The sequence below is a fragment of the Equus quagga genome, chromosome 1 (genome assembly GCF_021613505.1).
Source record: "Equus quagga isolate Etosha38 chromosome 1, UCLA_HA_Equagga_1.0, whole genome shotgun sequence".
Classification (NCBI taxonomy): Eukaryota; Metazoa; Chordata; class Mammalia; order Perissodactyla; family Equidae; genus Equus; species Equus quagga.
In genome coordinates this window covers 155464252-155478078 of record NC_060267.1, presented here as the reverse complement: position 1 = coordinate 155478078, position 13827 = coordinate 155464252, and the positions used below count along the sequence as shown (strand labels likewise).

Below are 13827 nucleotides of genomic sequence, written 5' to 3'. Positions count from 1 at the left end.
GTCTTCTCTCCTGAAGTTCTTTTTTGTTTGTTATTTTTAAGACATAGAATCTCCCCTCCTACAAATTTGCATTTTAAAAAATTTGAAACTTTCAGACAAGTTGAAAAATTGGTACAATGAACATTTTTATATCCATCACTTTCCATTTACCAAATGTTAATCTTTTGTCACTTTTGTCTCTCTCTTTCCACATATAAATAGATATAGTTTTGTTTTTGGTGGTTAATTTGAAAGTTGTGGTTGTCATAAAACTTTACCCCAAAATGCTTTAGAATGTACCTACTAAGAATAAAGACTATCTCCTTCCTACTCACCTCATGATAAATCCCAAGAAATTTAAATTTGATATGATAATATCTAATACACAGTCTCTATTCAAAATTTTCCTCAATTGTTCAAATAATGCTCTCTTCTAGCATTTTTTAAAACCCAGAAGTCAGCCTCTCACATTTCTTTTAGTTGTCATATCTCTTTTTTCTTTAGTCTAGAATAGTTCTGCAGCCTGTTTTTATTTGTTGGTTTGTGGTTTTTGTTTTTTTCCCTTCAATGACCCTTTGAAGAGTACTGATCAGTCACTGTGTAAAATGCCTCAAGTTCTGAATTGGTCAGATCCTTTCCTCTTGAGTAGATTCAGGTAAATATATTTTGGCATCACTACTATGGAGGTGATGTGAGAATCATTTCCTAATTGATTACGTTCAAGAAAAAGAAATATGAGGCTATGGAAAAGGAATGATCTGATATTTTAGGAAAACAACTAAATACTGAAACACATAACAGAGCATGATCTTTGACAGTTTCTGATGCACATTTCACATATATTTATTTCACTTTGTCCTTGCAACTAGGATACTAATGAGGTGGATATTATGTATCATAGTCCTAGGGCAACAAAGGCATGGAAGTGTGAGTGACTTGCTAAATTCCTGGAATTCATTCCTCACAAGCTGGGGTTGGAATCCAGTTTCTGGGCTTTGGTTTTCAAGCTCAGTCCTATGCTTTTCCCACCAAGTCAATGGATAGGGTTAAGCAGGATGAGTTTCTAAAAATGGTAACAGTCACTCAATTCAGCATAAGTTAGTGCATTCTAAAAGCAGCTTTCAAGTTGCCTCTGAACCCTGGTGAGTCTTTGGGAGCCTAGATTTATGTAGATTATGTGTTAAGAATTTGCAAAGCTCGCACTGTTATAAATGCCAACGAGACTTGCTGGGAAATAATAACAGAGAAGCAGAAAGAAACTGAAATGGATGGGTTCCCACAGTCTCCCTATAAACTTGCAACGTCTTGAACAGTAAATACTGTTAGCAAGGGCATAGCCTTATCTTTTTTGTGTTTAGTACCACAGAGGGATAAATGCTAAGTCCTCCCAAAAATGTTTTTTGCTTGCTTTTTATTTCCCCATGGGTAGGAAGGACTTTTAAATCTACCCTGGAGATGTATGGGCATTAGATCACGTGGGAAGGAAGCAATGTGTTCACAAAAGTTGTTTTTTCTTAAATTGAGGGTTTGTTTAAAGATTTATTTTGTGAAATAATTTTCAAAAGAGGAAAAGCAATGCCTGAACTGACTGAAATCTGGGACAAATAGATTTCATGTCATTTTGATAAAAGTTTTGTATCTGAGTGGCCTTTAAGTGATTCTTACAGGAAAGGGAAGTTCTCCCTCCTCTTATTGACTTTCTTAAACTTTGTCAAAAGCTGTCAACAGAGGGCTTGTTTGACATTTGAAACTCAGCACTTGTATTCACAGACTCTCCATATCCAAAAATGGCCAGTAAAAGAGATACATAAACTAATGAGTGTTGAAGGATTGGGACCTGTTCTGTGGGACATCTGGGATCCAGCTTCTGTCCTTCTGCTAACCAGTTGTGTGACTCTGAGCAGGGTCCATTCAATGAGTTTCTCTACTGTACTAAAGCAGGACTAATGCTGTCCATCATGTCTATCTGAAGAGGCTGTGTAGAGATAATTAAATGAGAGCATATCCACGGACTTGCCCCACAAATGTCTAATGTTTACAAATGTAAGGCAAATGTCTAATTTTAGAGCTTTTGGCTTAGAAGAAGACTTCAGCCTTTCTTCCTCCCTCCCTGTATTCTGCCAGTATTTCTTTTCAACATACAATGAATCCCCAGTGTAAAATCTGTCATGGTCCTTGTTCCTCATCTTAGTGGAATCAGTTGAAAAGGAGAAAAAAAAATCACTATAGTTTATCCGTAAAGAACTATGGTGCCATGTTTGACCATAAAAGTTCTGGAAGCCAAAGGACTTGAGTTTAGATCTTGCCTCTGTCACAGTAAGCAGGTTACATAACCTCTTTCTGCCTCAATTTGCCCATCTATACAAGGGTCATAATTGCTACCTTTCAGGGTGGTAGTGAGGATGGTGTAAGGTGATATATGTGCATCCAGAATAAAATGCAATTTTATTTTTTGCCTCCATCATTCCTTTAATCTCTGTTCTGTGCGGGTGATTGTCCTCCTCTAGTCCTTGAATGAAAACATGACTCAGATGCATAATTTTGTGCTTAGTCTTAGGTAACAGATTGTCTTAGTATTACTTTAAGTCATGAACTCAATTGGTTTACACCAAAGTAAAAATTAAATGTGATAATTTAAATGTCTAGTCCAAGAGATTAACCAATGTTCTGAATTTCCTTTAATATTCAACTACTCTCCTCTACTCTTTGTTTCAGACTCAAAGGGAAGGGAAGGGGGTATAGTGGCGGCTTGATTTCTCCTCTAGGCTCCTCCACCCCACCCCTCTCCCAGGTCATTGACATGACTGAGTTTCAGCTGCTCTGGTCAGAGGCTCATTGGAAGGTTGAATGCGATGGGCCTGAGCTTCTCTCCGGAGGCTCTTTCATGCCCCCTACCCACCCATATGGCTCCCCTGACCCTGGTAGTCGATATATTCCAGATAAATATTCCCCAAATCTAAGCATCTACCGTTCAGTTTCTTGTTGCTGGGGTCCCTCTGTGCTACCAAGGAATCCTATGGGACAGTGAGACAGGACCTGAGATACTCTGCACTGGGGATCTCATTCCTCCAGATAGTCATGTCCAACCCATAAGAAATAGTTTCCTGTCCCTTGTCTGACAAACTCTGGGAGTGGAGGCTCACCCCAACCTCAAAACCTCACCTAATCCTACCACCAAATGATGGGTCAACCTGGTTCTTGTTTAGGACATTCTGCCCCTCAGCTTCCAGAAATCATGTAATGACTCTCTTGTCTTCTTGAGGAGGTGACAGGATAGTCCCTCTTGATGCTTTTTACCCTCAAAGTGGGCAAGATGTTAGGCTCACAGAACATGTGTCAAACTTCATTAGGCAACTTGACCCCTCACTTGGGAATTCTATATCCCTTTAACCAGGGACCTAATCAGAACTGCAATTTTACCACCCTGTTGGGTGGGTTTATCACTTAATAAATACCTGGCATGCAATAAATACCAGGTAAATGACAACTGTTTTATGATGAAATGAAAATGGATCCTAATTCACTTCAATATGTTATTAAGTTCTTCCTATGGTCAACATGACAATGTAAAAATGCATAAGACACTCACCCAACCCTCTGAAAGCTCATGGTCTGGTAGTAAACAGATATCTTTAGTCTGAGTAGAAAGTGGTGATAATTAAGTAGAGGCTATGATGTGGAGAAGGTAGAGTTTGGAGATTTCAGATGCTCCTTGACTTAAACTATTCTAGATCTGCAAGCAGATTATATTCCTTTTAAATATAAGGATACTCAATTCCTTCAGTATCTGTCTGCCTTATTGGTTCATATCCTTAACTAATTGATCATAGCTGCTGTTATTAATAGCTACCTAAATGACTCATGGGCCAGATCTTCGTAGTTGGATATGAAACTAGGAGAGCTATTCCACACTGTGGAGGTCATCAGTTGGTATGGTTTCTGATAAATCTCATATTTGTGGGATGAAGTGCCATTCATCATCAGCTTTTTAATCAGTGATCTATCTTTATTAGAATTAGGTCTCTGTGTCTGTGTAAGGAATTGTGGTGGGAGATACAGTTGGAAAAGGAGGATTGTTATGAACGACAGCAGGGGGTTATTGAAACTTTTTGACCAGCGGGATGATATGGTTAGGTATTACTTTAGCCTGACATTAGGAGAATGGAAGCAGAAAAAGACTGCACACAGAAAGCCCAGAAAAGAGGCTTTTGCTTTCTTTCAGAACAAGATGATGGAGATTTGAACAGGAAAGAGGCAGTGGGCATGCAAAATAAGGGAGAGCTACAGGAAGAATGAAAATGGAAACTTTTCAAGAAATGAGGGGGCAGAACAGGTGGTTTACGATGGAGGAGGAGGGTAGCTGGGTGGTGCTAACGAGTGAAAGTGATTTTACTTTGAGGTAGGCACAATTTGAAGCCTTGGTGGAATCTTCTGGTGATAGGCGGCTGTGAATGGAAACGTAGAACTAAAATTCATGGCAGGACTCAGTGTTAAAGATGTGAATTAAGGAGTTGTACCTACAAACAGGAGCTCAAAGAGCAGCAGGGGAGACAATTACCTATACATTTCTTTCGTCTGAATTATTTAGGTCCTGGCTCTCTTTTCCTACCTTTTTGGTGAGGAATTATATAGATTGATGGCTTATGCAACCCATACTTAGTTTATAGAAAGCCTGAGCAAATAAAGAAATCAGTACATAATTTCTCTAATAGCTTGTAAAGCTACTTTTGGAAATACTGCATTGAAAATGCATACTCAAACTTTAATCTTTGTGGAAATAAACAAAAATTACCCAAATGAGAACAAGTAAAGGCCATTTATTCCAAGCTTTCTATAGCGAGGGAGTCGGCTACCATCCCCTGCATTTGGCAGAGACTCAGAAGCAGGCAGGGGAGTGTAAAAGCTTCATAGTGGGAAAGAGGAAAGCCTGAGATATGCCCTGATTGGAGGCTCTTGGCATGGGGAAGCTGGGGGCAGGATAACTAGAACCTCAACATCCAAGTGATTAGTGATGGGAGCAGATTTAGCTTTCCCTGGTTGGTCCTAAGTTGGGAGCAGGGACAAAAATTAGGGAAACTGACCGTTCAAAACCAGCCTCATTTGGGCCAATTGCTACAGAGCTTGTAGTTTGGCTTCCTGAGCTGGTTGCTGTAGGTTGTGAGTTAGAGTTCTGTGTTTATATATAGTCTCACCATTGTCCCTTTGTATGTTCAGTCTTTCATGTGGAAACATGCTCAGCTTTTTAAAAGTTATTGTCTTCTCAATTGCCCTACCTTCTTGGCTACCACTGTGCACCTCTTTCATATGGTCAAAAGTTGCTTTCTGAGGCATTACGTTTGGATTGGTTTCTCAGCTAATCCCTTGTCCTTTTGTATTAAATCTTTATTACAAAACGAAAACAAAAACAAAGAAAATACTTTTATACCAAAAGAAGTTAAAACCATACAAAAGGGTATAAAATAAAAGGACAATTCCTCTTCTTCCCTGCCAGTTCCCCTCAGTTCCATTCCTCAGAATTAACCACTGTTAATTGTTCCTTATGCATCCCTTCCGTAATGGTCTCTGTGTGTGTAAACCTATAAGTTACATTCCTATAGTTGCACACTTACCTCTTTTTTTAAAGAATTTTACCCAAATGGAATTATACTATAGAACTCTTTTTCTTCAAGCAGATTTTTGGGGTCATCTTTGGAAATCTTTACATTAGTACAAGTCAATCTAACTTGTTCTTAAATTTTAAAATTTTGATAGATGTTCCTGAATTGCTCATATAAAAAGAATGCCCCAATTTATCCCCTCATCAGGTGTTGGAGAGTGCTTTGTTCTTCATACTTTCATTGACGCTAGATATTTTTCCTGATTTTAACAAAGATGGTAGGCACTTTAACTTGAATTTATTTTACTGTCAGTGAGATGAAGAATATTCTCATATGATTTATTTGTCATCTGTATGCATTGTTTTTATGTCCATTTTCCTATTGGATCAAGTTATTATTCATTTGTAAGAACTTCTTCTGCATTAAAGAAATCAACCCTTTATTCTATCATCTGTCCTTTCACTTTTTAATTAAATCCTCCTGTTGGGTAGCAGAGTTGCATGGAATATAATTGGAAGAAGTTGGTGTGTCTGGTATTTCTTTCTGAATTGATGCACTTGGTTATCTTAGAGGAGTTAATGAAAGCTTTTGGGTTAGAAGCCCTGAGTGTCCTCTAATGATGAGAAGAAAGAAACAGGAAGCAAGACAGGGTTGTTAATCAGTCACGGAAAGAACTGTCTTCTCAGGCTGTCTGCTAAGTGCACTTTTTTTTTCTTCTGGAAACAGTATTTGATGGTTGTCATCCAATCCTGGCATTAATTGTTGTAGCTCAGAAACCTGTATGATAGGAACATGTGAGCAAGGTGTGGGTCTAGGGATAAAATGGCCCTCTTTGGGGGCACAGCTCATATCTAAACACCACATCCAGAAATACTGTAGCTTCCTGATTGCCCCAGACATATTTGAAGGGAAGGAGGGGCTGAGGATAGGGTAGTCTACTGAGTTGAGAATGCAGAGGGGGAGGTAGGAAGTAGAAAACATGCTGTTTAATTTGGTCTGTCCCTTTGTGGGTCTCACTCCTTACCAGAAGGACAGGGAGTGACTGCTGCTGCTATCGTTGCCATCACTAATGTGACCCCAGGCCTTCCTTGTATTCTACCCACTCATTCTGAAGTTAGTAAGGAGAGACTTTTTTTTTTTCCCAGCATGATAGTTTGTTTGTGACTTTGAGTTTGTGAGTAGACCTGACTGGAAACAGAGCAAGAGGAGTTTCAGATTTCCAGGCTCCTCTTTATCTCTGTACTCCGCTGAATGATAACCAATGTCAGAAGAAGAAGAAGAATGCTCACTTTTTCACTCTGATGCACATTTCCCCATGCCTTCCTCTTCCAAGAACCACCGTTTACCTATCCAGTAATTTACAGCAATGTCAAGCTGGTAATCCCTTTGGAAAATAGTAATTCAACAGAATAGAGTACAGAGCAGCTCTTCCATCCTCCCTGCTGAGGATGACCTTAACTCGATATCTTTGACCTTGCTGACTGCCTCCTGGACATCCAAGGGCTCAACTCTCTACATCCTGCATCTCTTGTCTCTTTGTCCTGGCTGAGGGTGGAGGCTCTAGAGGCTGCCTCATAGCAGCACAGCAATTTAGCCAATCCCAGAAGATTTTATTCCTCTTTTATGAAACATCATAGAAAAGGAAATCCTTAGTTTGAGTCCCAGATCTTTGAAGGCAAGGGATACTCTATATTTTTACTCATAATAGGCATTCCATCCAGTGTGTAGGTGGATCATTTGGGACATGAAGGATTCCCTCTCAAGAGGGATTGCACTCTGATGTTGAGAACTCAAGATGTGTCCTAACCATTTGTTCTCCATGACTGTGACCATTGGAGTGATCATTCTGGAGAAACCATGATTAACTCTAGAGGAGCCTACTGAGAAAGAATTCCCTTCTTCCTTCCACCAACGAGAAGTCTGCACACAAGATTTTCCAAAGACTGTCATGTTGACATGTAAAACCAACAGACTTGATGAGCCAATATTTACTTTAAAAATAATAAAAATAATTACCATAGGGAAGAAAAAGCACAGCTAGATTCTTCAATACTTGATTGGTTCGTTCACACAATAGATATTTATTTAGCCGTCACTACATGGTAAACCCTATGCTAGGAGTTGGGAATGTATCTGGGATAATAATAAAAGTAACTATAACTAACAAGCATTAAGCTCTTACTGCCTGTTAGGCATTGTTCTAAATGCTTTACGTGGATTATCTCATGTAATTCTCAACTTTGGAATTAGGCGCTTTTATAATTTCTGTATGTGGAAGATAAGGGAAGTAAGATTTAGAGAAGTTAATAACTTGCCCAGGAGCATACTGCTAATAAGACTAAAGCTGGGATACAAATCCAATTTAATTCCTACTTTTTAATTGTTTACTGTTGTTTCTACCTGAGGCAGAAACAAATCCCTGCCCTCCCGGAGCTTCTAGTCTAAATTAGAGAACATTTTTCTTCCGATAGACTTTAATCAGTCTCTGGAGAGATGTGGAGTGTCCTCCAGAGAAGGCTTTGCACCTTTCAACATGATTTAGACTGTTCACACGTACTCAGTTGATGGAAATTGCTTGATCACGTGGACTCCCTTTATTTTTTCTCATCATATTCATTTCTCTCATCTCCTGTGTCCTGCTCATGTCCTTCTAGCAACTTTTGCCTTGTCCTTCTACCGCCCTCCCCTCTGAGTGTCCTCCCCTCCATACCTGTTTATTTTTTCTCTCTCCCATCTAGACAGTTACTAGACTTCCCAAATGCCATTCAATGCAGTTTTGAAGGAAAATGTAGAAGGGAGGGAAACTTTCACTGCAAATGAAAAGAGCTATTGATGGATGGCTTGGTAAGCCTAGAGAATCTTCTTTAGCATTCTCTGGCATTTAAGGGACTCCGGATTCCAAAAGCACATCCATTCCATTCTTCTTTTGCTAATCTCATTTTTCCTATGATTAACAACCCAGTTCATTATGTTTTCAGCTCACATTAATCTTCTCTTCTGTGAGTTTGGTAACATTTGGAGTCATTTCCCTCTGTATTTATCCATCTGGGATCCTAGGAAAAGATAAGTTTGCAGAGACTCATTTGTTGCTCATGCAGAAAGTCGTTTGTTGCTCACTGCTGCACAAGGAATGAATGTTCTCCTTGTTTCTCAGATGCTGAGAGAGAATTCTCTGAAGTCAGGTATGGATTCCTTCCACAATGCAGAGAGCCCCCTCAATGGAGCTCCGTGGGGTTCTCAGTTTAGGATTGAGCCACAACATAACAGCATCAGAAATCACAACAAGCAATGTTTCCTGGATCCTGACTCCTCATAGAGCAGATGGAATTGGGAGAGATGTGGGGGTAGTGGAAAGAGTTGCAAGATTAATGAGTCAGAACAGTCTTTGGCATGAGTCCTGTCTCTACTACCTACAAGCTATTTGACCTTAAGCAAGTCACATAATCTCTCCAAGATCCACTTGCCGCCTCTGAGAACTGGTCCCAGAGATCCCTGTCCTCTTTATACAAGAGTAGTTTTGAGGGTTAACTTATATTCTCATCTCTGTTTTTGAGTAAGCTCATAACTTTGCTCATATGACTTAATTTTTGCAATTTCTGAGCCCCCTTCCAACACAAATAATGTACATATGATTGGAAAGAAAAAAATAGGCTACTGGGGAAGTCTTAGAGGCTAGTATCTCTTAATTCTCATCTTATGTTTTAAAAGGGCTTAAAAGTTTGTGTCATATTTGAAGAGCTATTGGGGATGGGATATGTTGTTTAGAAAACAGATAGATAATGTTTTTGAAACTCAGTTAAGGGCATCCTCCCAGGTATAATGTAATCTTGGGAGGTCACAAAGTAGGCAACTCTTCCAGAGATTCTCGGCTGTCAGTCCCTAGCAACATTTCGTTGCGAAGGTTGGAATGCATTTGCTCATTTATTAATTCAAGTATGATGTTTCTTTAGAGAAAATATTCCAAATTGGACATCCATTCAAAAGCCCTGACAGATATTGCTGTCTATGGTCATTAACCATGAAATATCAGTATTATTTCTCATTGTTGCCCAAGCGCAGGGCTGAATTACATTAATGCATCTGTTATTTTAGGAAGGGGAAAGGGGAAAAGTGTACTTACATTTTCTTGCTGTAGAATTTAGAAGGGGTTCAGGATGTGGAGAGGACCGGTAGAGATGAGAGAAATCTAGACTTTTGCTCTAATTCTACGCAACTGAAACAAGGCAACATAATTCGGAAATGTTTTCATTTATTGACAGTCTTCTCCCCCGGCGCCTGCGATTTGCGCAGGAGACTCCCATCATGCAGATAACTCCCACTGGTGTTTACGGAAATTACCTGCATAACCAACCCTCCTGCCCACATAGAATGCCAGAAGCCTGAGAGCACTTTTAATTGCAATGTACCTCCCTTTGCAAAAGAGCTAACTGCATCTGTTTCCCTTTCCTTTAGGTACCCAAGCAAGAACAGGAATAATGAAGAGTCACATGTGTTAGTTGCAGCCTTTTGAACCAAGCAAGAAGGAAATCAACGGTGTGGACAGGGCTGGAACCGTTGCCATGCTTGCTTGTTGGAGTAAATGAGGAATGGGCTTGTGATTATGCTGACATTCCAGCATGAATCTGGTAGACCTGTGGTTAACCCGTTCCCTCTCCATGTGTCTCCTCCTACAAAGTTTTGTTCTTATGATACTGTGCTTTCATTCTGCCAGTATGTGTCCCAAGGGCTGTCTTTGTTCTTCCTCTGGGGGTTTAAATGTCACCTGTAGCAATGCAAATCTCAAGGAAATACCTAGAGATCTTCCTCCTGAGACAGTCTTATTGTATCTGGACTCCAATCAGATCACATCTATCCCCAATGAGATTTTTAAGGACCTCCATCAGCTGAGAGTTCTCAACTTGTCCAAAAATGGCATTGAGTTTATCGATGAGCATGCCTTCAAAGGAGTAGCTGAAACTTTGCAGACTCTGGACTTGTCTGACAACCGGATTCAAAGTGTGCACAAAAATGCCTTCAATAACCTGAAGGCGCGGGCCAGAATCGCCAACAACCCCTGGCACTGCGACTGCACTCTGCAGCAAGTTCTCAGGAGCATGGCTTCCAATCATGAGACAGCCCACAACGTGATCTGTAAGACTTCTGTGTTGGATGAACATGCCGGGAGACCATTCCTCAATGCTGCCAATGATGCTGACCTTTGTAACCTCCCGAAAAAAACTACCGATTATGCCATGCTGGTCACCATGTTTGGCTGGTTCACCATGGTGATCTCATATGTGGTGTATTACGTGAGGCAAAATCAGGAGGATGCGCGGAGACACCTTGAATACTTGAAATCCCTGCCAAGCAGGCAAAAGAAAGCCGATGAACCCGACGACATTAGCACTGTGGTATAGTGTCCAAACTGACTGGCATTGAGAAAGAAACTCGTTTGCGACTGCAGTAGAATAAGAGGTTTACTTCTCCCGTCCATTGTCAACATTTAAAACTTTGTATCTCAGTTTCTTTTGAATTTGCCACTGTTGAACTTTTAACAAACATGACAACATAACAAATAATTTTAGTTTAGGTGACCCACCCCTGAATTGTACTCCCGGTGGTATATTCCTGAGTAAGATACTCTCTGAACATTAGTTAGATCCATCTCACTATTTAATAATGAAATTTATTTTTTTAATTTAAAACCAAATAAAAGCTTAACTTTGAACCATGGAAAACAGAGTGACTTATTGGTTAAGAAAACAGTACAGTTATTCCATTCCTTTAAAGAGAAACAGACAACCCTTGTGAGCCTAAAGAGCTATCATCGTGAAAGATGTGTTAAGCCTTACTGTACATTGGGGAGTCATAGGTGAATTATTGACTAACTAAGGATCTCTCAGACTTGAAAATACTGAGCCTTAGCAAACCCAGGTGATATCACACAGTGTGGCATCCTGCAGAGGCTTAAGTTGGGACGCCTCTAGGTGTTTGCTATCTACACATCAGTGTGCTTAGCTATAAAAAGCCTTTCTAATTCTAAACACACTACTTCTACTCTATGCTAGACACATGGAAAATAAAAAGACAGCACAAATTATGTCCTCAAGATTACCTTCTGCTGGACAGGGGTGTGTAACAAACATGGAAATAGGTATGCTAAAAAGAAAGGTCTGAATAGTCATATAGCATCAACTGTGTGCAAGCACTGTGCAAGGCATTTTTATACTGTTATGTCTCTAAACCCTCACTACAAGAAGAGGAAGTGACAGCTGCCCCATTTACATAGGAGGAAACTATAGAGTGAAAGAGATTTAATGCCCTGCCAGTTAGGGATTATCAGAACTTAGATTTGAACCAAATCATCCTCTCTCCAAAAACTGAGGTCTCGTTCCTGTTGGGTTGGTTTATACAAGTATGACTTACATGTTAAGAAAGGGACCCATTGTAAGTTTACAGTCCTATAAGTTTTGACAAATGTGTACACATGTGTCATGATATTGTGTCCCTGATATTGTCCAGAGATAGGATAAAGCTTATTTAATTTGTGGGTTTTTTGGTTTTAAGGTGCCATTACACATAATCTTTGAAACTTGGGTGGGATCTCATCAGATGGTGATGTAGGCAAGGAAAGGGGAAGCAGAAGGAGCAAAGGGGTAAAAGTGTAAGGAGGTATTTGGGATGAAGAAGTCTATGTAGGGAAAAGCAAGACACAAGTCTGGAGCCATATCCTGGGGGTCTCGATTCCAGACTCAGAGAAGATTCCGCACCAAGTACTTTCTTTGGGTTGTCTTAATTAACCCTTACAACTACCCTATGAGATCAGAGACACAGGAGTTGATGTAATTAACTCAGGATCTTTGAGCTTATAAGAAGTATAGCAGATATTGAAACCCAGTCAGTCAACTGCAGAACCTATGGACTTCTTAACCACTGTGGTGTATTGCTATAGAGTCATAGACTTTACTGCATAATGCTGTTTGTTCCCCAGACGTAGAGGTTTTCAGACTCCTAAGTGATGGTTTCATTAAAAAATAATAGCCAAAATAGGCCTTTGTGGAGTTTAAGTAGCCATTTTGCCATTTTGACCCACATAGCCTACTCTAACCCATATTCGGTTATCTTTGGGCCTCTAGGAATCACATGTCTGCCCTTCGAAAGCACTGCTGTTCCTATTCATGGCAATCGTCTCTTAAAGGGTTACTGCCTTGAACCATGAGGGTCAGCCAATCTAAGACCTATGGTAGGGCATTCAGAGCAATGTGGCTCGGCTAGGCTCATGGCACACACTCCGGGGCCACGTGCTTTTCACGCCCACTTTAGCCTTACTAAAAAGTGTAAAGCCCAGTCTAGAAGCATAAGATATGGGGCCTAGAACTCCTGCGTGCCCGTGAGAAGGAAGCCGGACTGTCTGCTTTTGCTAACTGGATTTGAACACCTTCCAGCAAAATTGGAGCTTTGCTGAAGATTTAACGCCCCCTGGAGGACAACGTTATAATATATAGCTCTAAGTACTACCGTAGAAAGATCTCTAACTGAATACACCATTTTTTCCTAAAGAATAGGGAAATCAAGCCTTTGCTAAGATAACCTTTTAAAATTTTAAATAAATTAATTGTGTTTATTTGAATGTGTGAGTCATGTGCATTTTAGAAAAGCTTCCACTAATCACATAATCCATTTCAGGTTACTCCTTCCAAAATAATCTTTATATTCTTACTAATAAGAGCTTATTTTGCTAATGGCCAATTGCATTAGTCAAGTGAAAATACTTGTAAAGAAAAATCTCTGAGGAGCGTCGTAGAATAGTCATATTCTTGTTCAGATGCGGCAAAATTAAATTCCCACATTTTGGTTTCTACTTCTCCACATACATAGAGTGAGAGGTGCATCCCAGGTTAATAATCATTCCTCTGCCTGAATTCTGTATATAGATTTTCACTTAACAGTGCCATAAATTGAGTGCTTTTTTAAAAAAAAAAAAAAGTCTTTAATTTAAGTTAGGTTGCCATGAATTGGAGTATATAAGCCATTGGAGGAGAAAATTAATTCCTTTTTAATAAAACCAAATAACAGGCTATAGGGCCCCTTCATGGCCAGAACTGAAAGGAAATACTCTTCTTGTCAGTCATTGGACTGACAGTGCATGATGCCAATGGGTAGAAAGAGCTTACTAAGGCTCACGGCTGGCTGTACAGAAACAGGCCCAATATACAGGCTCCAGTTTTGATCCTACTGTCATCCTGAATTTTCCAAGTCTTCAGATATATTT

General features: G+C 39.9%; 1 protein-coding gene across 3 annotated transcripts in view; it reads left to right on the top strand.

Moving 5' to 3' along the window:
* The window catches only part of LRRC3B (leucine rich repeat containing 3B), an 84984-nt gene extending 73707 nt beyond the window's left edge, over nt 1-11277 (top strand). For all 3 annotated transcript variants that reach the window (XM_046679827.1, XM_046679844.1, XM_046679836.1), the window contains exon 2: nt 10029-11277. In XM_046679827.1, the coding sequence (XP_046535783.1) occupies nt 10193-10972 (780 nt within the window). In that variant the 5' untranslated portion in view covers nt 10029-10192 and the 3' untranslated portion in view covers nt 10973-11277. The remainder of the gene's footprint in view (nt 1-10028) is intronic.
* Nucleotides 11278-13827: the final 2550 nt, after the last annotated feature.